At 48.3% G+C, this 24,152-nt stretch overlaps 1 protein-coding gene across 1 annotated transcript in view; it reads right to left on the reverse strand.

The window, feature by feature from the left end:
* Positions 1-24,152, reverse strand: part of SH3RF3 (SH3 domain containing ring finger 3) — a gene marked incomplete at its 5' end in the record, with an annotated part of 373,789 nt that overhangs the window by 54,139 nt on the left and 295,498 nt on the right. The window contains 3 exons of the mRNA XM_011961476.1: positions 2,510-2,829; positions 14,363-14,616; positions 19,166-19,336. Of these exons, the coding sequence (XP_011816866.1) occupies positions 2,510-2,829; positions 14,363-14,616; positions 19,166-19,336 (745 nt within the window). The remainder of the gene's footprint in view (positions 1-2,509; positions 2,830-14,362; positions 14,617-19,165; positions 19,337-24,152) is intronic.

A 24,152-nucleotide genomic window follows, 5' to 3' on the forward strand; every position in this document is an offset into this window, starting at 1 on the left:
CCGCTGGGGTTTAAATTGAACCTCTGGGCACAAGCTCACATGGCCTCACAAAAACCACTTCCCCTCCTGCCTGGAGTGCAGCATGGACTGCTCCCTGTGTGCCCACAGCATGTGCCCAGCCCCAAGCGTGGCCTGCACACTTCTGCTGCCCACAGAGGCTCGGGAGCTGCCAGGGGAGGAGGAGGCTGAGCCACTGTATGTGCAGCTTTCCCTGCATGGTGCCTTTCATCAAGAGGGATGTTGGGGTGTCCTCTGGACTCAACTGCTCTTTGCTGATATAAGACAACTGTTAGAGGGCATAAATCGTTAAGTGAAAGTGAAATAGTTGCAAAGTGTCTAACAGGCAGGCTAGGAACAGACCCAGCTGGTGTTCATTAGCTTCACACTTAGGTGGGTGACGGGGAAGAGCATTGTCCTCCATGTAGATTCCTACAGGACTCAATGTCATAGAAACCCACTCAGCAATGGTCGTATTGAAGCCAGTCCCATTTGTTTCACAAACCAGAGAGAGGGAAATTCTTGTGCAAAGAACCAGAAATGCTGAAGGAACTATTACGGCCCCCACTTTCCAAGTCTGCCCCGGTTGTTCCTGAGCAGCTGGGAAGAAGGAAGAATGTTTAAGTGAGAGGGTAGGACTGTGAATCCCACCTCTCCCCACTGATGAGACCCAGTCACATCTCATAACAAGAGCTGCAGGGTAGAAGGGAACAGATTCAAGACTGAACTGTTCTTCAAACAGACAGACAGACACAAAACACAGAGCAGCTGTGGCCCTTCATGCCAGGTGCCCTGTTAGGCTGGAGCAGACCTGAGCTTTGCTAGCTGCATGCCTCTGCCACACCAGTCAGCACAGGAACAACCATCGCTCTGGACTGAATAACACAGGAGGTGCTGAGGCCCTGCAGAACTTGGTGTGGCCCACGTCTGCAGCATTCCTGGCTCATGCTGAGGACAGGGGAGCACGGCCTGCCTCCAGGGTGATGGGCAGAGAGCCCGCCAAGTCAGTGCTGTGTTTGGCAATGGCCTCGAGAAAGAGAGAGAGGCTGTCCCTGCCTGGAACACACCATCTAGTGTCCAGGGTGCCCATCTAAGCCCTGGCTAAAACATCCTGATCCAAAGACTGATTTTATATGGAAAGATGTCAAAAGACCCACAGAATCAGTCAAGCCAAGAGAGAACAATGCCTAAACCGTTCAGGCAGCAAGGCCAATACACAGAGTGGCTCCCTGCCCAGGACCCAGTCCAACGCCCTAGGGATACAGTCTCAGGCAGTGCGTGGGCCCTGAGCCCTGGAGAATTGCTTACTGGATTTCACATGGGCTTCCAAAAACTTCATGTAAAAAAACCAGCAAAATATCTCATCAACAATTTTAAAATATAGGTTAGATGTTGAAACAATAATATTGTGGATATTGGGTTTAATGGAATAGGCTATTAAAATGAATTTCACCTTTTAAATTTATTTTAAAATTAATTTTACTTTTTAAAAATGTGGCTACTAGAAAATTTAAAATTTGATTTATGGCTTGCATTATGTTTCTGCTGGACGGCACTGATTTGGAAGTCTGGATTCTCATCCTGGTTAATCTAATGTCTAGCTGGGTGGCAACTGGAACAAGTTTCTTGGACTCAGATTTTCTTTCTTTTTTTTCGAGATGCAGTCTTGCTCTGTTGTCCAGGTTGGAGTGCAGTGGCACAATCTCAGCTCACTGCAGTCTCTGTCCCCCAGTTTCCAGTGATTCTCCTGCCTCAGCCTCCTGGGTAGGTGGGATTACAGGCGCATGCCACCATGCCTGGTTAATTTCTATATTTTTAGTAGAGATAGTAGAGATAGAGATGTTGGCCAGGCTGGTCTCAAACTCCTGACCTCAGGTCATCCGCCTGCCTCAGCCTCCCAAAGTGCTGGGATTAAAGGCTTGAGCCACCGTGCCTGGCCCAGATTTTCTTTTATGAAATCAGCACTTCATGGCTAAAACAATAGCTAAAAAACACATCAGCTATCAGGTCAGCCTTCTCCTGTTCCTGCTCATTGCTACTCAGGAAATAGGCCGTCCCATATGGTTAACAGGTTGTGGACTGCACAAGGATGACATATTAAAGGGAGTGGGTGCTGTTCACACTGTACATGTAGATTTATATATTTATCATTACAATATCCCAGCACATGGCAATAAATATCTCGTTCTAACGAAATGAGTATATTACAATGATTTTACAACAGATGGAACTAAGGCATTTTCAAGAGGGGACACCTTTTTCTAATTTGCATGAGAAATGTAGCTGGACTTGCGTTGGCCCTGCCAGCACCCAAGGCCTGCCTGATTCCTCTCCAACCAGCTGCTGTGCTGGGTTGGCTCCCTCTCTGTCACACGCCTGGTTCATCTAGGGGCAGGCATTTGGTGCCCACATTCAAGCTTCAATTGCACAAATGCCACTGCCATCTAGTGCCAAAGAGTTACAGTAAGCAGCTGGCCTCGAGCTCAGGGCTCGTCCAGGACGAGCCTCTTACCTTTTCACTTTTCTTCTCGTCTAGTTTGCATCCTGTGTTGGTGGGGCTGGATGTGGACAGAACACCGATGGGCCCCCCTCCAGCCTCCCCGTTGAGGTTGGCGGCACTGACATTGGGAGGTGTGATGGCTGATGCTGCTGATGTGAGGGGGATGGCCGGCCGCGGGCACATCTGCACTGGGGGCTGGTGGCTGTGCTGCGGGGACACCACTGAGTGAGGCCTGAGGCTGGTGGCAGGCAGGCGGGATGGAGAGTTCTGAGTGCGCAGGGGTGACACGGTGGCAGTTGGCCGGTCCTGAGCCTGGGCTGCAGAGTGGGCAACTGGAGACGGGGTTGGAGAGAGAGCAGGATGAAAGGTTAGTTTGCAATCTGCCAGGCCTGCCAGGCAGCTGCAGTGCACACTCTTCTCAGGCTCCCTCCACAAGCACTCACAGCCTCTCTCTCACGTTTCTCCAGACCTGGCCACTTCACAGATGCAGAAATACGCCAAGAAACCCTGAAAATTCATTCCTATCTTCCAAAGCCCAAGGGATCAGGGGGGCCCTGCCACGGCTCAAAACACCCCTTTCCTCAGGTGGAGCTAAAACAGCTTTGCCAAGGTTGCCATGAACATGGGCACGTTCCCAGTTCTATGAAGTCCTTTAACTCAGCGGTCCCCAACCATTTTGGCACCAAGGACCCGTTTCGTGGAAGACAATTTTTCCACAGACTGGGGCAGGAGAGGGTTTCGGGATGATTCAAGTGCATTACATTTATTATGTACTTTATTTCTATTATTACTACATTGTAATACATAGTGAAATAATTATACAGCTCACCATAATACAGAATCAGTGGGACCCCTGAGCTTGTTTTCCTGCAACTAGACAGTCCCATCTAGAGATGATGGGAGACCGTGATAGATCATCAGCCATTAGATTCTCACAAGGAGCGTGCAACCTAGATACCACGTATGTGCAGCAGGGTTTGCACTCCTGTGAGAATCTAATGCTGCTGCTAATCTGACAGGTGGTGGAGCTCAGGCGGTAATGCAAGCATTGAGGAGGGGCTGTAAATACAGATGAAGCTTTCCTTGCTCACCCACCGCTCACGACCTGCTGTGCGGCCCAGTTCCTAACAGGCCATGGACTGGAATTGGTCTGTGGCTTGGAGGTTGGAGACTCCTGCTCTAACTAATTTTCTCTGCTGTGATGAGCTAAAGCACTCAGAAAAATTTTGAAAATATGGTTTTGAAATATGGTTGTAAAATGCTCATAAAAGTAAAGCCTGTAAAAGCATCTCAGTGAGGCATCAAGATGTCCCCTGAATGATTAAGCACCACTGCATGTAAACTGATCAAGCTTGACTCCAGTTACTCTTGACCCCTGAACCAGCCCGGCTGGTCCTTGGTTTCCACACTGGGTACGTGATCTTGCTGAGTGAGGGCTGAGCATATGAGAGCTGCCTTGGCTGGAGACAACCGCAGGAAGAAAGTAGCAGACATTTCTCCCAGCAGCAGCCTGGAGGAGAAGCTGCCCACCACCCTGCTGCCATCGGCCCGCATCTCTGCTCTGCCTGCATGTCGAAGCCCCGGGCTTCCAGATTTACAAAACTGGAACCTTACAACTGTGGATCCACCACCTTGCTGCCAGCAAAAACAATTCTTAAAGATGTTAGGGATTGAAAGTGGTAACATTTGTAAAAACCTCCCATATGAAAAGATAGAGCTCCCTTTAAACACAGCACCACATTCATAGTAATTCTGCTACTATGTGTGTTAGTAATTTCAGGAAATCATCTCCTTAATAAATAGGGATGAAACAAATGTTGGGAGGGAATGAACGTCCCCGGGGGAATGGTGACTTTTGTCCTGGGTTGTTCTGGCCCAAGTGGAGACCTGGGCTGAGCATCAGACACTGCTTTATACCAAGTGGTCCAGGCAGCACCACGCAGCTCACATCCAGCTGCTGTGCATTCTTAAGGCAGAGAAAAATTATGTCATACTGTAATCATTTTCTACCAGCAGACTTTGTGGCATTCATGGCTTCAGAGCATGAAAGAAAATACATGCAATAAAAACAATCTTCTCAGCCCCCAACTATGCACTCGTTAATCCTAACAGCGTTCGGAGGCCACGGGAAGTAGCACTGCGAGACATACAAAGCTTTCCATCTGGGAGTCAGGCCTTCTTCTGACACAGCCGTGTGTGAAGCGCTGGTGAGATCTAATTATGTGATCCCGGATTCTCCGGGACTTGGGCAGCCTGCTGTTTCTACGAGATGAAATACAGAAAGGCTGATTTATGCGTGTTTTTTTTTTTTTTTTTTTTTTTTTTTTTTAATATTCAGGGCTTCAGCTGGGTTGGACACTTGAAATATTTGATCCTCACCCAACACAGCTCCATATTTACAAGGAGAGCAGGTCAGGCAATCATGCAGATCCAGGGGCCTCAGGTCATTTAATCACCCTGGAAACCCTGACTCGGAGGCCGCTCCTCGAGATTTATTCATCTCTCCCCTCAGCTGTCTGACTCCCCTTCCCTCGGCCCAGAGTCCCTGGAATGGGGTGACAGTCTGCCAGGGAAGCGCTGTGGCCCTTGGCCTTGGGACTGCACCAGGGTCTGTGCCCCTGGGCTGTGCGTTGCTGGCCTCTACCTCCTGGCTGGCTTCCCCTTGCCTGCCACACTACTTTACTCATCCAGGCACCAAAGAAGAGAGAGAGTATGTTTCAGCAACCTCCAGCCTCACCTCCTAATACTCTCCCCTCAGCCACACTGGCCTCCTGGCCACTGCCAGTACGACTGGCTCCTGGTCCCTTCAGAGGCACAGTGCCAGCACCCCTGCCCACAGACCTCACCTCCCTCAGAGCTGCAAGGCGGGACCCTCAGGTGCCTGGAAGGCTCAGATACCACCTTCTAGAGACCTGCCTACTGCCTTCACGGTGCCGCCTGCCCCCTGCAGCCTCAGCCTCCCCTGCTCCTGCTCTAGCTCCAGCTTTCCTTTGCCCACAAGGTGCTTAGCTCCTCACAGTTGTGTAATTTACATGTTCACTGGAGGCTGATTGTTCATTGCCTGTCCCCACTGCAGTGGAGCTCCATGAGGTGGGGACACGGCTGCTTAATTCACAATAACCCCTGCAATGGTGCCTGGCATGTAGAAGGTGCTCTGTACATTTTTTGAATAAAAGAGTGAGTCTCTGAGAAAAAAGAATCCCAGCCACGTCACTTCCGATTTCACAGAATGGAACCACTGGAGAAGAAAAACTGTAGTGTGAGAAAGCAAGGCACAGCTCAGGTCACGACTTTGGCTGGTGAAGAATGTGCTCATCTCTGGTAGGATTTACCGTTATTTTCACCCACCCCGGGTGCCCCCACCCCGAGCTGGCTGGGACTACTCGTTAGTGATGCCAAAGTAGCCCACACCGTCTTTGAAGTCAGGCTGACAGATGAAGGCTGTTTAGGAAAGCACCAACCATGGTCCCTGCTTTTCCCTTTCCTCTCCTCTTTAAACCTTTGGTGTGTTTCAGTCCCCCTACAGCTGCCCCAAGGACTGAGTCCTCACTCAGTTCACTGTATGTCCCTAGTATCTGTAGGTGCTTTATAAATGATAGGGGAATGAATAAATGACCTACCGCATCACCAGCTTTGTCCTTTCCTTATTTTCAGGGGTATCGCTTCCCACTTCAGGGATGAAATGGAACTCCCACAACTCCAGGCCAACCCCCCTCTCCACTTCCCCACACCCCTCCCTTCCAGTCACAAGGACTCTGGGTCCCACCAGGTCAATGCCTTCACTCACATCCTTGATACCTTCTCTGGCTCATCCCTTCTCTCCTATATTTAGCCTCTTTATTAGCTTTCTCCCTATAATTTATTAACCAGTTGTCTCTCCCACTTAATAAATAATATTCCTTCTATACCTTGTCCTCTTTTAGCTAGTACCTCCTTTTCCCATTTTTCTTTACATTTAATATTTTTGAAATAGTGTGTACACTGGCTCTTTCTTATATTTTTATTCATTTCTATGTAAGTAATCTGTATCTGCCCTCTGGCAGCTTTTATAGTATTTTCCTTATCCTTTGATGCTTGAAGTTTAAGTTCAGCATGTTTAGACTTGGATTTTTGGTTATTTTTCCTACTCAGCACTCTTTGTGCTTTGTGTGTGAGAACCTGAGCCCCTCTTCAATTTTGGAGAATTCTCAGGGACTACTCCTTTAAATCTTCTCTCTGTCCCACCTCTTCTATTTTCTAGTTATGAAAATCCTGTTAGAAGTAGTTTGGAGCTCCTCAATCTATCCTCCATGTTTATACATCTCTTTCATGTTTTTTGTCTCTGCTCTGTATTACGGATAAATTCCTTTGTATGGTTTTCCAATTTCACTAATTCCACTTTCAACTGTGTCTACAGTTTATGCTACCTACAGAGGTTTTGTATTTAAATATATATTTTTCCTCTCCAAAATTTCAAATTGGTTCTTTTTCACATCCAGTTGTTTCTGATTCATAGCCATCCACCTATTTTTTCATAGCTTCCTGTTTCTCTTTATTTTTTTGTGTATGTTATTCCTTCTTTTCCTCTTAGATCTTAAACATACTGATTGCAAAGATGCTCTCAGATTTCTCCCGTATTTTCCTCCCATCTCTTGAGTTTGTGGCTAACTTATATGTGAGTTTCCCTTTTGTGCTTTGAAATCTTAGTGTGCCAGCTCACCCTGAGCTTGCAGCTTTTTGTCTACTTTTCTGGGTCTGGCAGTTCTGTTGTTAGTGCTGCTTCGCCTTTGGGACCTTCCCTCAGAACTAGGTTTAATGGGCTTTTGGGAGTTCTGGTCCTGCAGAGAGGGTGCTGAACTAGTCCTAGTCCTCAGGCCAGAGCCATCTTCAGCACCATGACCCGGGTTGGGGCTCTCTCTTCTCTCTTTCACACCCCAGGTGGAGGCTTAGTATGGCCCATCCCCTGGAAAAGGTTGGAGCTGTTAGAACTGGCACACCTGGCTCTGGTCCCCTGATTCTCACAGGGGCTTCCTGTCCATATTCTCCTGCAGGAGTTGAAAGTCAGCCAACAAGGCCTGCTTTTTATCCTAGAGCCAGTAGGCCAGTGCTTCAGCACTTGGCTATTGTGTGTTCCATTTTACATAGACCATAGAGTTGACTTTTTAAATATTAAAAACAAACATCTTTACAACAAAATCACATAAACTTAATCACAGTAGTTTTATAAGAAGTCTCTAAATCAGTGTTAGCCCTCCCACATTCACTGTTCTTTTTCATTTCATTCAGCTCAAAATGCTTTATAATACCCCTTTTGATTTGTTCTTTAATATATGGGTTATTTTGAAGTATGTTATTTAGTTTTCAAATATTTGAGCATATCAAATATGTTATTATTTGTATTACTGATTTCTAATTCAGTGCCACTGTGGTCAGGGAATGTAGTTTCCATGACTTGAATCCCTTTAAATGTGCTGAAACTTAAAAATATCATGGCCCAGTATATAATCTATCTTAGTAAACGTTCCGTGTGCACTTGAAAAGAAGGTGCATTTTGCTGTTGTTGGGTAGAATGTTCCACAAATGTCAGCTAAGTCAAGTTGATTATACTGTTGTTCTAATGTTTTAAATTTTTACCATTTTATGTCTAACTGTTCTATCAAATACTGAGAGAGAGATGAAAGTCTCTGACCATAATTGTAGATTTGTTTATTTCTCCTTGTACCTTTATCCATAATTGCTTATGTATTTTGAGGTTCTGTTACTTGGTGTACAAATATTTAGAACTGTTATGTCCTTTTAATGAATTGATCCCTTTATTGTTATGAAATTGCCTTTTTATCTCTAATAATACAATTGTTACAAATTCTGCTTTGATTAAGCTAACCACTCCAGCTTTCTTTTGATTAATATTAGCATGGTATAATCTATTCTCATTATTGGCAAATTCTGTATTTGCAAATTCTTCTGCTAGTGAAAAATGATTTGTAACCCCCAAGTCATTGTCTGTGGTGCTTTCACAGTTATTTTCAGACATTCATGGAATGGCAAAAAATTTGAGTTGCCTGACACCCATATTCCCAGCTGAGGTTGAACAAGGCGACATTCTGCCTTTTTGTTTCAGCGTCACACAGAGATGACAGGAGGATAGATCCGATAGGTGGCAACATAGTACAGTGCAGGAAGTTTTGGCTCTGAGGCCAGTTGGACAGTATTTGAATCCCAGCTCTGGCACCTGTTAACAGAGCAGCTGCAGGTCAGCCACTTAATCCTTCTGAACCTCATTTTCTCTTTTGTCAAATAAATAAAATAGAATCTACTAGAACAAGATGATAATTTGTCTGAGATATGTGTACACACCCATGCATGCATGCCACACACAATTTCACCTAGAAACAATAGTTAAGTATTCACAAATTCAGTGTTCATGATAACTTTATAGAATGTAACCACCATGAATAATGTGTATAACTTGTTGCATCCCTTCACTTTTAGCTTATTTATGTCTTTAGACTTGAAGTATTAAAGTATGTTTCCTATTCACAGCATACCATTGGTTTTTTGTTTCTTTTTAGTAATATGTGACAATCTCTGCATTATATTTAGGGTTATTTAGACCATTTACATTTAGTGTGATTATTTACATGATTTAGTTTAAACCTACCATCCTGCTATATGTTTTCTCTTTGACCCAGGTATTCATTGTTTCTTTTCCCTTCTGTTAATGTTTTCTTTTGGATTGATAGGATGTTTTCATGATTCCTTTTTATTCCCTTTTAGATTATTTGCTGTAACTCTTTGTTTCATATTTAGTGACTGCTTACATCTTTACTTTATTATAGTCATTTACAAATGATTTTATAACATAAAGATTCTTACAGTAGTATACTAAACTTCCACTTCTCCCTTCCCAAACTTTGTGTTTGTTTATTGTACATTTTACTTTTGAGTTTTAAATCCCAAACTAGATTGTTTTGACTTTTGTTTAAACAGTCGATTATATTTTAAAGATATTCAAATAATAAGAAAACATCTCATACATTTATCTATGTAGTTACCATTTCCAGTGCTTTTCATTCCTTTGTATAGATCTTCATTTTTATCTGGTATCATTTGCCTTCTTTCTAAATAATTTTATTTTTACATTTCTAATAGTGTGGATTTATTAGTGACAAAATCTTGTAGTTCTACTATTTCTGAATAATTATTTATTTTGTTTTTTTTTTGAAAGATACTTTTGCTTGGAGTAGATTGACAGGTATATTACTTTCAGTACTTTTTTTGGTTATTCTACTGTCGTCTCACTTGAACTGTTCTTGACATCATCGTTATCTTTATCTTTTTTTCTATTTCATGTAATGTATCTTTTTTCCTCCAGCTGTTTTCAGTGTTTTGTCAGAGATTTTGAACGATTTGGTTGTGATTTGCTTTGTTATAATTTTCTTCATGTTTCTTGTGCTTAGTGTTCACCAACTGTCTTTGAACTGTGTTTGTGGTTTTCATCAAATTTGGAACAATTTTGGTCATTATTTCTTCAAATCATTTTTCTGCCCTACCTCTCTCCTCTACATTGGAGACTCCAGTTACACATATATTAGGCCACTTAAAGTTGTCCCATTGCTCACTGATTCTGTTCATTTTTCAAAATTGTCTTTTATCTCTGTGTTTTACTTTCCACGGCTTCTATTATTATGTCTTCAAGTTTACTAATACTTTTTCTTCAGCAATGTTTAATTTGCCATTAATTCCATGTAGTATATTCTTGATCTCACATACTGTAGTTTTTACTTCTAGAAGTTTGATTTGGGTGTCTTATATCTCTACTTAACTTTCTGAGTATGTGAAAGGCAACTGTAATATCATTTTTAAATGTCTTTGCAACATCTATGTCAATTTGGGGTCACTTTTGATTGACGGATCCCTTCATTATAAGTCATATTTTCCTGCTCCTTTGCATGCCTCATAATTTTTTATTGAACATCAGACATTGTGATTTTTACTTTGTTGAGAGCTGGATTTTTTTTTTTTTTTATTCCTATAAATATTCTTAAGCTTTGTTCTGGGACAAAGTTAAATTAATCAGAAATAGCTTGACTCTTGAGTATTGCTTTTGAGCTCTGTTGGGTGAAACTGGAACAGTGCTCAGTCTGAAGAGAACATTCCCCACTACAGAGGCAAGGTCCTGTGTAGATTACTCAATGCTCACTAATTTCTGCAATTTTTCCAGTCTGGCTGGTGGGAACAGGCACTATTTCCAGCTGGTGTGTATTCTGGGCACTGTGAGCACTAATCCTTTCTTTCTTTGATTCTTTTCCTGGCTTTGGGTACATTTCTCATGTTCATATGCAGATTAGTTGTCGGCTGAAGATCTGAAGGCATGCTCTGCAGCCTCTCTGTGCTGCTCTCTCCTCTCCAATCACTGCCCTGGAAACTCCAGACCTCTCTGTCACACAGATGCTAATCTCCAGGTCCTCACTGCAGAGAGCCTGTGGGGATTCTCCACCTGGTTACCTGCTTCCCTTTGCCACTGCCTGCAACGTCTCTTGTGAATCAGTCCTTGGTTGTCTGGTGTCTTGAAAACTGTTGTTTTATATACTTGGCTTTTTAAATTTGTTTCATGTGGGAGGGTAACTCCCGTCCTCATCACTTCAGATTGGCTATAAGCAGAAGTCTAGCTCAATCTTTTAAACACAAAAATATGACTATGTCTATTATTCAACACCCTTTAATGTGCCCCACTGCCCTTAGGATAAACATCTAAATTCCTGACATGGTCTAGAAGAACCTCCATGCTCTGTCCTGCTTAGCTTTTCAGCTTCACTGCGGGTCCTTCTTTGCTCCTGCACCCTATCCATATTCCAGCGTCCAGGGGCCCCTGGCTTTGGCAGGCCAGGAGCTCCCCATGCTTCCCCTTCCTGAGTGCTTCCCACACTCTCCTCCTGCTGCATGCTGAGCTCTACCCACCTTTCAGATTTAAAGGACAGTGTGCCTCTGCAGGGAACTGTCATCTACACACTGGACTTCTCCTTCTTCCATACCTTTGCTTTAGTTATGTCACAGCTAAATAAAGTTTCCCAAAACAAAGAGTTATGCTCTTCCTCATTGCCAGGCCGTTGCTCATGCTAGTTCCTCTGCTCAGAATCTCCTTTCTGTTTTGTCTCAGACACTTCCTATTTGTCCTTTAAGATTCAAGGCATTATCACCTCCTCTTGAAAACTTTCCATATGCCTTACCCCTAATCCTCCTCCTATTTTCCTCCCCAGTTGGAATGAATTCTCTCCTCCACACTCTCCTAATACCTAAGCAGGCCTCCTTTGCTGTGCTTTACCAAACCCACTACAGAACTTTGTTTTCTAGTCATTCTCTCTAACTGGGGTGGAAATGGGGCTTGTCTGGTTCTCCTCTGTTTCCAGACCCCTGCAGGGTGCCTTGCCTGGATCTAGCTTCTTCTCAGTGCTTCTTTGCTGATGAATTCATGGCTATGCTGGGCTCTTGCTCCTGTTAAGCACAGACAGGAGTGTGCAAGGAACACTGGCACTTTACAGGGGGTGCTCTGCCCTTGGGAAAGGAGTTACATTAATCAAGTAGAACAAATCATATTGGATGCTATGGCCAATGCAATTAAGCCTTTGTCAAACTGCCTGACTTTGGCTCGAGATGAGAACATTGATGAAATGCCTCCCACCTGCCAGGGTTGGGGTCTGCTGAAATGGGCAATTACTGTGGGGAACAATCCATTACTTGGACTGTCAACAGTGTTTTTTCTCTCTCTAAATGCAGAATGAAGTGGAAAATGCCGCGGGAACTCAGTGGCATTTAATTTACTGATATGGCTCAGCAGGAGCCATTCTTTAACCTGGCTGTGACAGCAATAGCATGGGGACAAGTGCTGGGCTGGGATGCATGGGGGAGCCGTTTAACCATCCCGTGCCTCTGCTCTCCCCGTGTGTAACATTAAACTGATGGAAGAGAATGCTCATGACACCCTCGTGGTTACTATGGTGATGGAGGACTGAGACACAATGTTGCACGGCCCCACAGCCTTGCCAATTTCTTTTGATACTGCTTGTTATTCCACAGAGGGAGAAGTGACTGGCAGGGCTCCATTTCTTCTTTGAATTGGGAACGTTTCTAGCAAGGCTTGGTGTGGAAAGACCATTATACTGGCTATTCTGGGCAGACAACTCAGGGTCACTGCACCGGGATGCTGACTCACCATGATGAGTAAGGCCACTCACCCTTTCTAGTGCTGGTGCACGTGGAAACATTTGTACAGCACGCCTGGCTGATTGGATGAGATGTTTAAAACCAGAAGGGACCTGGCCTGGGACTTTTGCTCCCCTGGTCCTGCCTGGGTGCTCCAGGGGCCAAACAGATAAGCATATTGGCTGCCTCTGACCAGTCAGGGAGCATGACTTCAGATCACCAGATCACTTGCCAACTGCAATGACTGTATCCCCAGCTAGAGGCTACCAGAAAACACAGATCCACATAACCCATGCTGAAGGATGGCTGATCAGAAGGTCACAGGTTGCAGGGTGCGCTTGGGCACCCAGTAATATTGCTGCAGATTCTTTCCCAGGGCCCTGGAGCCAGGGTTGCGAAAACAAAGAATCATTCTTCGCTAATTTAAGTAAAAAAGGGACTAGTAGAGACTTACAGAATCTCTGCGATGGCAGAGTAGGTCTTGAAGGCTCTGACACCAGGGTAGTGCTCAGACCACCCATGAATCTTTCCTAGTGCTAAATTACCCACTGCTTGAGGGTACACCACCAGCACTGGGCACCTGAAGTCCACCTGCACCCACTGATGGTGCCAGACACCAGGCACCCAAAGTCCACCTGAACCCAGTGATGATGCTGGGCACTGGGTACCTGAAGTCCACCCTGCACCCACTTGGGTGGGCAAGTGGATGACAGACATTTACCCCTTGTCCCACCAGCTAAGGCAAAGAAGGAAATATGGCCTCTGCTGTGCTAAGTGTTGTCTCCTCTTTCCACACTTGAGAAGCTGCTTCTTTCTGGACACTTCTAATGGGTCATTGTGTTGGTTGGTTTAAGAAATAGTACATTTTATTGCTTCCATGAATTTACATTATTTTTGCCCTTTAAGCCTCACTTTGAGAAAAAGAGATGATTTCTGAGAGGACAGAGTTGGGCTGGGAAGAGATATTCTGGGTTACGTGCTCCTGTCCCAGGGTACTTGGCATCATGCCAGTGTCACTGGCTCCACCGTGGTGGAAGATGCCGTGGCATGGGCTCCCAGATCAGCCTGCGAATCCAGCATCAGCTGTTCTTATTAGCTCAACACTAAGCCACCAACCAAGATGTGCTTACCTTCTTTATGCCCTTAAGGTCCACCCCATAATTTCTTTTCATCTCACAACATCCCGGGGCCAAACTGGTTTTCCTTAAGTTTCTCCAACTGCCATGAAGGCGAAGGATCAACAGCTGTCATTCCTCCTGCCTCAGAGCACTTCAGAAAGGGAAGAGTCTGGACCTGAGTGTACCCTAGCCCTGTCCTGTGAGATGCTGCCTAGCTGGGAAGCCCTGCAGGGCGGCAGATGGAAGACCCATGTGGCTGGCTCACAGTCATTCACGGGGGAGGCATCTGAAAGTGCCGGTGTTAATCTTATTAGCCCATGAGGCCCTCTTGCCACAATGAAATGTGTAAATATTTGTAAATTAACTTCAGCTGTCAGCATGGGTAACACGATAAGGCAAGTGAACTTTCCAGAGATCAGACGTTCACGAGCATGACAAGCACACACTACCAATCGCACATGCCACTGCTGGAGCCTTGGGCCAAGATGTGTCTCACAAGCATGTCCCAGGAAGCCCCACTGTTGATGCCCTGCAGGGTGAGGCCCCTGTGAGTCTGGGAACATACCTGTTGAAATGGTGCTCCGGGCTTGGCTGGCCACTGGCTGGGCTGAGTGCCGCAGACAGCTGCCTGTTGGGGGCGAGGCTGTGGGGTGCTGGGCGTGGGCCTGGGGAGTGGTGATGGGCAGGGCAGGCCTGGTGGCAGTGGCCAGGCTGCTCAGACTCCCACTGCCTGAGTGCATGGTTGTGGTTATCCCTTTGGCCAGTGGAGACCCTCCGACCACATTATTCCGGGGCGGCCCTGCCCCTCCTGCAGGCACCCTGTGGAGAGAAAGCAGAAGGAATTCTGATGAGAGGCTCAGAGGTAATGGCGCCACGTGGGCCTCTGGCAGAGCCTCGCTCTGACCTGCTGGCTCTGAGAGAGATGAAGGCCAACTCTTCTGGGGACAAAGTCCTAAAACAGTGCTCATCACTGGCAGAAGGGCCCCTTTTACAAGAACTTCATGGGGTGCAAACTGTCAGTATAAAATATTTAACAAATAGCAATGCCACCCTGAGAAACAGAGGAATGAGCCAAATCAAATCTTTTATACCAGAGCTACTGCCTTAGTTTGTTCTTACAAACAGCTGTGTGTCTCCAGATACACCCAGAAAGAAGAGATGACTCAGCCATGTTCCACGAGGCCTTGACGCATCCAGCACGTTGGGGAAAGGACGGCAAAGATGCTGGCCCCCTCTGGGCACGACTGCCACCTCGCACCTGCTGGCTGCCGGGAAAGGGCACACACAGCACGACATCCTTCTGAATGTCTGAGAGCTTGCAGTTCCATACCAGAAATAGATGGCCTTTCACTCTGAAGTTTCCAGATGAAATCAGCTCACACAAGAGGAACACAGCCACTCTGGAAATTGGGCTTTTCACACTTTCCCTCTGTGTATTTGTACTTAACCCATGTCCTGGAGGTAGTGATGTGAAATATGGCAGAGTTAGGGGTTTGGAAGCTTCTGTGGATTCAGTTTCAGTGGACTTAAATGTCTTCCATTTGTCCAAGAGCTGGGTAAATTCCTGTTTCTGTCCCTTCAGGATCTTATTCCAAGACACACCAAAAGCCGGGGAGAACAGGCTGCCTGCCCCCTGTCTCCTGGGCCTGGTCCAGCCATCTCCCTGTGGCTGGTACCACTGGGCATGACCTCTAGCAGCGAAGCTCCCGGCAACACAGAGTGACGGCTTCTGCACAGCAGCTGAGAGGAGAGGGGCCTCTTGGAAAAGGACTCACCTGCTAAGGAACCTGGGTGGTGTCCTCCTTCCCCAGCCCTCAGAGCTGTGCTGAACTTCACCCCAGCAATCAAGCTTGTTAGCAGGTCAGCCAAAACCATGAATTTAAAAATCCCATTTGCTATTCGTTGAGCTCACTTTCCCCTGAGGAAATCATTTTTAAAAACTAAATAAAGTGGCCTCACAAATGAGTCACTAATTTGCAAGGTGATGTTTGACAAGTCTGAACACAACAGATACAGACACACCTCTGCCTCTCATGACAGCAGAAAACCCTCTCCCTCTGCCCTCATGGTAGGACGGCAGAGATACCCTTGGCTAGTCCTACTTCCTTAGTGCGTGCCATCACGGAAAGAGCCACACACCTGCTCTCGCACCAGGTTTTTTTTTTTTTTTTTTTTTTTTGAGACGGAGTCTTGCTCTGCCACCCAGGCTGGAGTGCTGTGGCTGGATCTCAGCTCACTGCAAGCTCCGCTTCCCAGGTTCACGCCATTCTCCTGCCTCAGCCTCCCGAGTAGCTGGGACTACAGGTGCCTGCCACCTCGCCCGGCTAATTTTTTGTATTTTTTAGTAGAGACAGGGTTTCACCGTGTTAGCCAGGATGGTCTCGATCTCCTGACCTCATGATCCGCCCGTCTCGGCCTCCCAAGGAGCTGGGATTACAGGCTTGAGCCACCGCACCCGGCCTTCGCACCAGGTTTTTAAATGAACTCAGAATGCTCAACTCTGAGCACTATACTCGCAGCCCCGAGAGCCCACCAGCACTCCAGGGCCTCCCAGCATGATGGGGGCGAGCACAGCTGGTGGATCCAGGTCTATGCAGGAAGGGGTAGGCCTTCACCCACCCTCCAATCACTGCCAGATAAGGCATTGCCTTCTGCTGGGTGGCTTTGGCAATTGTCCTGAACCCACTAGGGATTAGGAAAGTATACGTCCTGGGGACACAGCCTTGGAGGGGGACAGCTGTCTTCCACTTCCAGGGATAAAGACCAAGACCAGAATTCCTGTTTTGTGCTGAGCTATGGATTGCAGTGAGGGACCCATGGCCTCTAACATACTGACCTGGGGGCAGCCGACCCGGGGGCGGTTCCTTCTCTAAGGAACCAGAGAAGACACTCAATGACCTCCCAACACTGCAGTTACCGGGGCTAGATTTGGAGTGACTTTTGCTTAATGTTTATTCCTGGCTCTGCCATTCTTTAGAAAACACACACCAAGAGGGCTTGAGGAGAGTGAGCAACCATGAGGTGCACAGCAGAGGTGGAGGGAGGGGCCCGGGCCCCACTAAGAGCTCCAGTGTCAGGAGCTGGAGGATCTTCCCATAACAAACTCCCTGGCAGCAGGAGAAGACAGTTCTTGAGGAGACATTTTGATCAGAACAACTAGATTTCATTTATTGATTTGATCTGCATTTATTGAGCACCTTGTATATGAACATGGTATGCAAGAAGCCAGGGAAACAAAGCTAGAGATGGCTACTATGGCCCAGGGGCTGGCCTGTGAGGGGGGATCCTGCATGCCTGTAGATGACCCTAACAGGCAGAACTTGTCAGTGGGCTACTTGGGATGACATGGTGGGCAGAGCTGTCCATTCCGACTATGGCACAGGCAAGGATGAAGGCCTCCAGGCAAGGCTTCATATAGCAAGTGGACTTAGGACCCAGCTCTTGAAGGATATTCAGTGATTTAATTCAGAAGCAGGAAGAGGGTGGAAGGCATTCCAGTATTGTGGGGGTGAGGGCCATCTAAGAGAGCTCCCCATGGTGACGCTGACTGATGCACGTCAGGAGTTGCCTGGCCAGGCGGTGGAGGGCCCCAGTGCCACGCAAGGAAGCTGGACTTAAACCGCAGGCTTTACATCTCTGAAGGTCTGTGGAAGTTCTCAGGTAACGATAAAGGAAGAATCAGAGGAGAGAAACTGGAAACTGGGAAGCCGACGGCCTCCCTCAGAAGCTACTGCTGTAACCGGCTGCGTGGAGGAAGAACTTGCCTCCTCATACAGGAGTAGGGCGTGTGACAGAGTGATGCCCCCAGCAGGGCGGGCGAGCCCGGAGGTGTGGACACCTGCCATCTCAGGCTGTGCCTTCCTGGAGGGCGCCAGCTGGTCAGGGAGTCCCCTAACCTAGAGGGGTGACCTGTGCTTTCCTGGAAGGGCTATCTGATGACATGACAGGTGAGCCCAACTCCAGGCCAAGGGCTTCAAGCACAGGCCGGTTGCAGGCTGAGAGAGCCAACCCGTAGCTACTGGCGTGGGAAATCCAGACCAGAGACCTTCGGGGCTACGCACGCTGGGCAAGTCACCCCACACCACTGATGAAGCCCCAGAAGGCTGTGGGCAGCTCACGCCCTAAGCAGCCACCCCGCTGACCAGGTGGCTGGGTTTGGGGGGGTGCATTTCCTGAAGCCTCTCTGCAGTTTGCTTCTCAAGCTTTTCCCGGCTGAGCATCACCTGAGCAAAGGATTTCTAACTGCCCCTTTAGCCCTGTGCCTGCAGACCTTTCAGGCTTTGGGCAACTCCATTAATCCCTAGGCCCTTTCTGGGCACCTCGAGAGAGGCCCTGGCTGAAGCAGAGCTGCTTGGGAACTAGAGCTGCTCATATCAACACCGCATGTGTCCCGAGAACACTCTGCAAGTAGGAATCAGCCCAGCAATCAATGCAGGGTCTACAGGTTATTTAATTGTTTCCACTGTAGCCCTGTTCCAAAGACAGGAGAAACCCAAGGCCATGTCTTTCACTTGTGTGTGTGTGCTGCAGTGTCAACACAGGGCCACGCCCAGTGAGGCTGACTCATATCACTAAGCTGTGGACCCTCATCTCAGTGAAAAATTCCCAGACAACCCCCTTGTCTCTTCAGTGACTCTAAAATTACGTATTCTATTTTATAAAAGTAGTAGAACAAAGAATTTATTAAACACTGACAACACAAAGAAAAAAAAAACCTATTACCACGATGCGACCACTCAACAATTGTTAACCTTTGGGAATATATCATTTTTCCTTTGCATATTTGTATATAGTGTTTTACATATCACACATCTATATGTGATGACACATAAGCATACATACTGCACACGCAAGCATACATAGTGCGTACACACATGCTGTACCTACATTATGCACACGTGCACACACATTGTGCTTACAGTATGCATACGCACAGGCATGCACACTGCACATACACTGCACACATGTACAAATACTATACAAGCAAGCACACAGAAGCGTGCACACACTCTGCACACGCATACACACTGAATACACTGTATATATGTGCACACACTGTCCTCACATTAACACACACTCACACTTGAGACCTCACTCTGGTGACTTTTCTGTTCCTGCTCCTCCTGTTCCCGTTCTTCTCCCCTTGGTGGTCAATGTTTGCTGAGGACAGCCAAGGAGTTGAGTGCAAACGCAGCTCAGAAGGTGAAATGCGGGCCTGGGGACACCAGTGGGGGCTGAACCCTGGGCACTGGAGGCCTTGCTGCCTTCTGGGCCTGGCTCACAGAGTAGCCTCCGTCAGTAACAACAGCGGTAAGGCATGTAGGTCCTTGCCCTCTCCTTGCCCAGGCTGCCACCACCATGCCCTCACCTGGAAACGGGTGTCACGTAGTTTCCGGGGAACACCCCAGAGACCCCGGTCCTCAGGGACGTCCCCTTGAACCAGCCATCCTGACACTTCTCGAGGACCCGGTACATCTCTCCCTTGTGCAGCTCCAGCTCGTCACTCTTCTGGGGCTTGTAGGCATAGAGCGCCAGGTACCTGCGGGCAAAGCATGGGGCCAGTGTCAGTGGGAGCCCTCCTGGGGAACAGGGGACTGGCCAGCGTTCCTGGGGGGAGGTTGTCTTTGGAGGAACCCAACCTAAAAAGACCCACAAGTGTCTATGGGAGCTCTGCAGTTTACAGAGGCCCCACATACCCTCCCCGGCTCACTCCTCACAACGAACCCACGAGGCAGGGGAGGGAGGGGGCCTGCAGGGAGCTGCCTGCATGGGAGGGGTGTGCCTGTCACCCACAGCCTTAGGAGGATTCCACCTGTCCATCTGATAAGACGGGAAGGCAGCTCAGTAAGGCACAGTGACCCCAAAGCCCTGGAGGACTTCTGAACTGCATCCCAGGGCCAGGTCTTTGGACTTTCTTGTGGTTTCCTCTTCTTCACACTGTCTAAAGTCTGATGCCCTGAGCAAGGGAAACCTTAGGGAAAACTGAGGGTGAGCTAAGCTAGTCTTGGGCTGGGTTTTCCTCACTTAATCTAACCTGGACTGGTTTTCCTGCCTGGCTTATCCAATCAACCAGAGCTGGAAGAGACCTCAGAGGCCCTTTTTAAGGGAAAGGTGGTTAAGTTAGAAAACTGTGGTTGCACACTTCCTTGCAGTAATTGTGCCATGATTAATTATTTGACCTTTTTTTTTTTTTTTTGAGACAGCATCTCACCCTGTCACCTAGGCTGGAGTGCAGTGGTGCAAACATAGCTCACTGCAGCCTCAACCGCCTGGGCTCCAGTGATCCTCCCACCTCCGCCTCCCAAGTAGCTGGGACCACAGGTGTGTGCCACCGTGCTAAGTTTTTTATTTTTTGTAAAGATGGGGTCCCCCTATGTTGCCCAGACTGGTCTTGAGCTCCTAGTCTCAAGCAATCCTCCCATTTCAGCCTCCCCAAAATGCTGGGATTACCCCGCCCTTAATTTTAAGTCTTATTTGCAAACAAGAAAAGATTAAATTTAGTGGTGAAAATCCTAGCTTAGGGTTTAGATGCTGTGCCTCCAACTCAGCCCGTGGACCAAACTACCCTCATAAAATACTTAACTATACCCTCTATCTTTTCCTTATAAGGACTGGATAATACTTACAAAAGTGCTCTGCTACTTTTGGGATTTGGGGAAGGTTGGTTTTGAACGGATGGAGAGAACCGATCAGATTATTTTTATTTGCTCACAAGATTCAGCCACAGAAGCTGGTGGAGGCCTCAGTTCAATAAGAGACCAAAGATGAATGTTAATGAAGAGTCATCTGGTGGATCTCACACCAGTGCAGGCTGCCAGTGGGGATATTGACCCTCTCCAGTGGCTTGTGAACAAAGTATGTCTCTGGGGATGTGAGGGAAACTCACAGACCCCAAACTGCACCCTCCTGATGCTGGAGGAAACTTCTACAGTGAAAACAGAAACAGAATGCAGCTCACGAGGGCTCAAGCAGGAAAAAAGGAGGACCAGTGTGGAATATTCTGGAACAGCATGAGAACCTTGTAGAGATTAAAAGTTTCTTGGCCTTAACATGAAATCTGCCACACTTTTCGAACATCCTAATCCTACATAGCAAGGCCCTCTGCCCTCATTCAATGACCTTGGCTATTTCCTTTGTTTACAGGTGTCCCTCATGTCCTCCCCCTAGGGACATCCTGTGGGCTTCAACTGTGGCTGGCATCTTTGTTTCTTTCCCTGTTTGAAATGGTGAACACTGACAGTGACGTTAGGACAACTCCGGGCTTCAGGAGGATACACAAAGCCATCAGGAGAGGAACTCCACCCACCCCCCAACCGTGTTCACAGTTTCAATGCTATGTCCAGGTGACAAATGGAGAGAACCCACGGTGTGATTCTGTTCTGATCACCATAGAGGAAATACACTAAGGGAAAAGTCCAGTGAAAATGACAAACAACTGCAGCCAACATGTGCCTATGTACTGTGCAGAGAAGTTGGAGGGGAGGAGAGGAGAATGGGGAGGGATGGAGAAGGAGAGGGGATGAGAGACATGGAGTAAGGGGGAGGTGGGGGGGAGGAAGGAGGAGGAGATGGGAAGGGGATGGGAGAGGATGGGGAGAGGATAGAGGAGGAAAGAGAAGGGGAGGGGAGAGGAGGAAAGAGAAGGGGAGCGGAAGGGAGGGTGGCATCCACACAGCCTGGGCTGAGGCAAAGGAAGGCAGACGAGGAGAGGAAGAGTGCAGAGACGGCTTGGATCCGTGGAAGGCTTGTGAATCAGTAACAATGATGCACAAAGTGATGTGCCTGCTCTCAAAGAAATACAGTTGAGTGTAAATCCTGCTTAAGTTAGCCTCATCTGTTGCTTTATGGTGTCAGAACAGTTTGCTTCAGTGGCCACAGGCAGAATGTGCAGCCGGGCTGGCTCCTGGCCAGGGGCAGGTGGTATGCGACTCAGGCCGCACCAGCAACTCCTTTTAGTTGGTTCTGGGGTCCGGGGCTGCCTTTGCTCTGGAGTGTGGGGTTCATCACCTGCCAAGGCAGGCTCAGAACATGCCCAAGCTGCTGACCACAGCTTATGGACTCCTCTCCCTCCTGCTCCTGGGCTGGGCTGGTAGGCAAGGTGCACAGCTGGGGGCTCAGTGGCCTGTGCTCCGTGGAGGCCTTATTCCATGGATTGGCTGCGGCTACACGCCGACTGGGGCTGGGCCACTTCTCCTTCCAGACCACTGCTCCTGCACAGCATGGAGCTCGGTGACCTGGGAGCATGGAACCTCTAGCAGGGCTATCCCTGCTCAGGAGGCCCTGTGCAACATGCTTCCTCCCCAGGGCTGTCTGTGGCCTTCTTGCAGAGGTTTCACGGCTGCGGACACAAAAGCTCGAGGGGATGGAGCTTCTGTCCATGGTCATGCAAGTTCAGGGGCAGGGCCAGGGCTGGGCTGCTGGAGCTGTCAGTGCGGCCTGGGGCACAGCTGGGGCAGGGCTTGGGCAAGGTGAGAGCGGCAGTCGCACCGAGGTGTGGCTCGGGGAGGCTGGGGTCCTGAAAGGGGTATGCCGGCCCCCTCACTCCAAGCACAGGCCTGGTGTGGCCCACCTGTCGGGAGATGCTGCCCTGACATGCACCAGGGCACTAGTGCGCTTGGCCTCTTTGTCTTAAGTTTGTTCTGTCGATGAGTAATCCTTCACTCCGGTCTCTGTTTCAAGTTCAGCCTCTAGGTGCAGGTTGCTGGGGGAAGCGGAATGTAAATAAGTCTGGCTTCACTTTGGAAAATCTCTTTTTGGCCTACTTTTTTCCTCTGGGCACCTCGTAGGGGACACCAAAAGCAGATGGATGTGCTGGGTCTGTTTTCTGGCATGTGGCTCGTGTTGGGGGGCCCTGGCCCAGGTGGGGGTCACCTGCATCTGCTGTCCTCCCTGAGGTACTCAAGAGGAGGCCTTGGAAGGACCACACTGAAAAGCAATTTGTGCTGAGACTGGCCCTTCCCAACCTGCCTCCCTCCCACCTCTCAGGGTCTCTGCCGCTGCCCCCTGCAGCCACAGTGGCATCGCCTGTTACCCTGTTTCCCACCAACGTCTGTGAGTTGTGTCCTGTCAGGACTGCCAGTTCAGAGTCTCCTGGCTGACCTGGACAGCGTCCCGTGCACTCAGTGGCGAGCCAGTCCTCATAGACACATGCACCTGGGCCTGACATGGCAGGGAGAACCAGGCGGCACCTGTACGTAGCAGGGCTCACATCATCCTAGCTCCTGGGCCCAACTGTCACCTTCCATTTGCTTCAAAACACCTTGGCAGCTCAACACAGGCTCTGCAGAGTGCTCAGGGCATCTCCATAACACCCGAGACCAGCCAAGGCCACCCTGCATGCTCAGACATCACCTCTGCAGATTCTCACAGGTTGGTACTTCAAGTACTTAGTTAAGGCAATCATGGGATTTTAGGATCAGAGAGCCTTCCTCACCACTGCCTGGTAGCGTATATAGGGCTTTCATGCCAATTAGAAAAAGCACCTCTTGAGGGCAGGTTGCTGAGGACAAGTACAGCCTCCTCCAGGCATGGTGTGTAGTCAGGCAGGGGGATAGGGGCTCACTGCACCTGGGACGGTGCACAGACAGGATAGGCTGGCGGCTGGGCCGACTCGGCTGACCCAGCTGGGCATGGCATGTGTCTGCTTTCACGTGCACCCTGTTGAAACTAACAGCACAGCCTTCGCTTACCCATACCACTTCCTTATTTCTATAGCAAGATCTTCACTTGCTGCTAATTGTCTGCAGATTTCTCTTCTGCTGTAATCAGAGTAAACCAAAGTATTTTAGTGCCTTCGCTAATTTCATCGCCTTTCTCCTCTAGATGGTGGCTTGCTCATGCTTCTTCTAAAATAAGTAAACAATTCCCAGTTCTCCTACCAGAAGTCCCACTTCTGCTCTTCTCCCAGGGCCATGCTGGCTCGAGTTAGGGAGGTGTGTGCTTCCTCCTCACCTCTTCCATCCAGGTGCAGCACCCACTCTGCAGGGAAGACCCACAGCAGGAGTGCTGTCAGGGGCAGCACTGGAGGCCAGGGGGCTGGGGAGGGCTGTGTAAGTCCTGCGGAGGGCTGAAGCAGGCTCAGGAGCTCAGAGGCAACCAGGAACTGCAGGCAGGGCGAGGATGAGTGCAGATGCTCAGAGGAGCGTGCGGGACACCTATTTGTATACAATAGGCTACTGTATAGTAGTATGTTTATACTATGCGATAGCATTATGTCTAAAAAAAATGTAAATACCTTAATTAAGAAATATTTTATTTGGCCCGGCGCGGTGGCTCATGCCTGTAATCCCAGCACTTTGGGAGGCCGAGGCGGGCAGATCACGAGGTCAGGAGATCAAGACCATCCTGGCTAACAC

Source organism: Colobus angolensis, unplaced genomic scaffold (genome assembly GCF_000951035.1).
Source record: "Colobus angolensis palliatus isolate OR3802 unplaced genomic scaffold, Cang.pa_1.0 Scaffold552, whole genome shotgun sequence".
NCBI lineage: Eukaryota > Metazoa > Chordata > Mammalia > Primates > Cercopithecidae > Colobus > Colobus angolensis.